Genomic DNA, 4,471 nt, shown 5'->3' with positions numbered 1-4,471 from the left:
TGCGTGATGCTATATATATATACTGCAGTGTACATACATATGTTAATATATAAAACTGTGCAGGCTAACTATATGTACTCGCGTTGCTGTTTAATATATTATCATGTTCAGTGGATCTAAAGACATCTGTAATGTTTAAATTAATACATAATTGAAATTTGAAGCAATCTCTTAAATCTGTTGACTTGTAATTCAATATCAGTAAATCAATATTTTTTAAAATTAATTTATGGTTAGAAAACCTTTTTAATTATTTTATGGTTAAAAGTCGTAAAACTTTTACAAGCAAGCAAACATACATTCTTGGTATTACAAACCTCTTTAACTAAGTCAATAAGTTAAACGATCCATAAACTTTACTATTTAAACCCATTACTGTATTTTGAGTGTACTTATCTAAGGAATCATTGAATTTAGTATTCTTATGCTAACATTATTTATATTTTAACATTTTTAACCAGTTTACAAGTTTTAGTATTATTACGTTTTTTATACTTAATACATTTACATTGAGCATGCAATTCTAAGCATAATGTGAAGATATACTATTACAAACACTTTTTAAATTGTACAAACATATAATACAAATATACCTATTATGTAATTTTGCTTCAGCAAACCTTGGTTTAACTACATTTTTTATCGATCAATGTAAAAACATACATACATACACACTATGATAATTTATCAACATACAAACATTATCTTCTTGACCAACATGAAACTATACGTCATTTAAGGACAAAAGCATCAGCACTGACCCTTAAATATATTGCTTGTTTCTCCATACAAAGCAAATATTAACTATTGGTATTTTTTAAGAAAGAATACTGGCTTACTTAATCAATATCGGTTGTTAAAATAACATTTGTTTCTTGTTTACCATCTATTTAACAACCTTTTTTAACAGGTACACCCGGTTAAAACTAGAAACAAATCAGTTTGGGGAAATTCCTGTGAAAAAGTAAGGTTATTGCGTAATTTCTTTAAACGGAAAATTTTAACACTCATTTGCATTTACAGATTGATAAAAGTACTAGGTGGTAAAATAAAGAGAGTGAACCATGCATTGGCATCAGTGGGACTTGTACCTGGCAGGGTATGGATAAGTTGTATCAAAAATCATACATATTTTGTAATATTTGATCTGAAATAGGAGACTCTCAGCAAATTGTTTTTTCAACCTTAAATTTTTGTATATTTTTATCAACTTGGTTTCTGTAACACTGTTTACGTCATACCAAATATAAAAAAAGTTAATTTATCATTTACACAGCACTTGCTCAGATGCTAATATAGATATTATGACAATGAGTGGTTAAATAATGTTATTTAATTTACAGACTGATGTTTCAATTAAACCAGACGACTTTCATTTATCTGGATTTAAAAAGTTGCTCCAGTTATGTTGTCTTCGACCAGAGTTGGACTCGGTGTTTTCAAAATTGTAAGTTTTTACGTTTAATGTTTAATTTAAGGGCAACTAATGGGGTAGCCGTGGAAATGAAAGTGTGTATTATGTTATACCTTGCTGATTCAACATAAAATAACAGTGTTTAAGACTAACTTTAGAAAATAAAAGACTTCAGAATACAGATATTAAGATATACACAGATTTTTTTTCGTGAAGGTCTCTTTAAAAACTTTACAAATTTGTGAACATTAAAAAGTAAATTGTACGTTAGATGTTTATAGAGACTTTGTTGTTGATTCCACTGTTACTGTTAAGTTGTTTTAATTAATATGAAGCAGTCCTTCATGTTTGCTGTAAAATAAAGGTCAATAATGAGTCACATATGTTCACTCTTTTCTTTAGCGTAGCATGTTTATTTATAGTGAGTTATTCATTGTTTATTCCAATAATTTGAGAAACTTTCTCAAATCCCTTCTTATTTCTTGAATGTTCTTTGTTTACTACCAAATTGGATGAGAAAATAGAATAAAAGGGTGTCCCATCTTCCCCCACCTTACTATATCTACAATAAATATAGTTATTAATTACAAGCATGGACAAAACTAACCATACCCCAACACACAGAGGTACAGGTGCAAGAAGAATGTATGTATCGCACCAAAAGTTTAAGGACTTCATTAACAATGAACAGAGGGATCCAAAATTAAATGATTTGCTTTACCCGTTTCATACGGATGACCAAGCACAGGATGCAATCACTAACTTTGAACCAAATGAAATGTTTGCTACCAAAGGTAATACCTATTCCATTCTATTCTACCAAATGTAATGCATTTTTGCTAGCAAAGGTAATGTATGTTCTATTCTAAATAGAAAAGGTAATGCCTACATTTTATCTGGCTTTAAAATGGTCTTCATATTGTTGTGATAGTTTGTTGCATTTGCTTATAGTGGTTCATGAAATGTTTTTATAGCATTTTCATGAAATGGCTTTTTAACTAAAAGTTTAGTCACGTAACCTTTACTTTTAAATGGCTTTATGTCAATTTTATTTTGGCCTCCAAAATTTTTTAAAATGGTACAAGTTTTTTGTGTAAATGTGGCTTTTCTATATCTATGACACAATATTTATGCATAAATGTGTATTTTTAAAATGAATCAACACTGAATGCATAGACTGGACCAGAAAAAATATATCTTTTACCAAAAATTACCAAAACCCCGAAAAACATGGTTGCTATTGTAATATATTTTCCAGGTCAGTTAACATTGGAAGGTCTGGACGCTTATCTTCAATCCGATGACAACCTTATTGTTGGTTTGGATAAATTTGCTGAACATCAAGCAATGAATGCACCTCTGTCTCATTACTTCATCAATTCTTCACATAATACATATCTAACCGGTAGGGAATTGTATTTAAACTGTGTGAATTTCATCTTTTATACATGTTAGTATGTTTACAATACCAAATAATATAGAATATTTATAAATATAACTTTAAATATAGGCTTTACAAATTTTTTTTAATGAAAATATTTTTTATTTTTTTTGGTTTTATTTTGAAATATTTTTAGCTTCCTTTACTATTTTCGAAAAAAAACAATAATTTTCTTCATATACCTTGTTGTCAAATGTGGCACATGCACCTTACACTCAAGTAAGATTTAGGTGTAGAAATGGAGTGTTAAAGACATGTCAATAATGTCACCCCTGTTTTTTGGTTGACACTTTAAGCACCAATAAAAATAGATTGACACATCGGGCATCCATAACATTCTGCATATAAAACATTTACATATAGGCTTTTTTCGATAAAAAACAATAATTGTTTATATATACCTTGTTGCAAAATGTGGCACAGACACCTAACACTCAATTAAAATCCTGATTTAGGTGGGTAACTGGGGTGTTAAAGAACATGTCACCCCTGTTTTTGGTTGAGTCCTCATGCGCCCATAAAAAATTGGGTTAAGACACTGGGAACCCAAAAGATTCTCCATATAACACATTTGCATCATCCAACACCCAGGTACTCAATTAAGAAGCAAATCATCAGCCGAAATATATCGGCAAGTTTTGCTCACTGGATGTCGCTGTGTGGAGTTGGATTGTTGGGAGGGGGACGAGGAGCCCGTGATCAACCATGGATTTACTCTTTGTACTCACGTCCTCTTCCGTGAAGTAATTGAAGCAATCAATGAAAGTGCGTTCAAAACTTCACCTTACCCTGTGGTTCTATCATTTGAGAATCATGTTGACAAGTATGTAATGTTGCTTACTGAAATTAATAATGATATGTGGTTATAGATATTAATAATATAATATAATGATGTGTTGTATATAAAGTATTAAGATTGGTAACTTTGTGTTATAGCTGTTATATTTTAATTTTTGAAACTCTTGACTTGAGCTAATATGTTTTTTTTTATAATTCTGTCCTTTGTACTATTTAAAACAAACAACAAAATGTTAAAACTGTTTAATGCTGAGCTTTCAGCTTCTTCTTATTTGTTGCTCATGTAATAAACATAACTTTCATGGATATTTTTACCTATTTATAATGTTTAAAACTTTCACATATTTTTTAATTTGTTTTATTGCACTGTCCCAAAATCACCTTTATTTTATCATGCCAATTTTACTCTGTAATACGCTACAGGCTACCACTGTATTTTTACGTACAATATCAACATGGTTGCATAATTACTGTTTGTTATCCAGTCCACAACAGCAAGCAAAGATGGCACAATATTGTCGCGATATATTTGGGGATAAATTACTGATTGACCCGCTTAGCAAGTATCCTGTAAGTTTTTCATTTGATTAAAAAGTTTAGATCTGTTTTTTAATTAAATCCCATAAGGTTTTAGCGAGGCAACTTATGATGTTTTAAGAGTGTTTGTAATGTTAGTTACCTGGTGTTTTATTGAAACTGTACATAGGAATTATAGTGTTAAAGATTTATGTAGCAAAAAATACTAAACACATCAAAATTAATGTTTTCAATTAACACAGCACATTCTGAAAACTTTGTGTGGAAGTTTTGCTGCAAAT

At 29.9% G+C, this 4,471-nt stretch overlaps 1 protein-coding gene across 1 annotated transcript in view; it reads left to right on the top strand.

Annotated features, from left to right (window-relative positions):
• The window catches only part of LOC100182086 (1-phosphatidylinositol 4,5-bisphosphate phosphodiesterase beta-1), a gene marked incomplete in the record, with an annotated part of 27,043 nt that overhangs the window by 6,436 nt on the left and 16,136 nt on the right, over positions 1-4,471 (top strand). The window contains 7 exon segments of the mRNA XM_026834174.1: positions 911-964; positions 1,024-1,099; positions 1,344-1,447; positions 2,039-2,208; positions 2,673-2,819; positions 3,447-3,678; positions 4,139-4,223. Coding sequence (XP_026689975.1) covers positions 911-964; positions 1,024-1,099; positions 1,344-1,447; positions 2,039-2,208; positions 2,673-2,819; positions 3,447-3,678; positions 4,139-4,223 — 868 coding nt within the window.

The sequence above is a fragment of the Ciona intestinalis genome, chromosome 4, assembly GCF_000224145.3.
Source record: "Ciona intestinalis chromosome 4, KH, whole genome shotgun sequence".
NCBI lineage: Eukaryota > Metazoa > Chordata > Ascidiacea > Phlebobranchia > Cionidae > Ciona > Ciona intestinalis.
The sequence above is the reverse complement of the archived record's forward strand: the minus strand, read 5'-3'. Positions and strand labels throughout refer to the sequence as shown.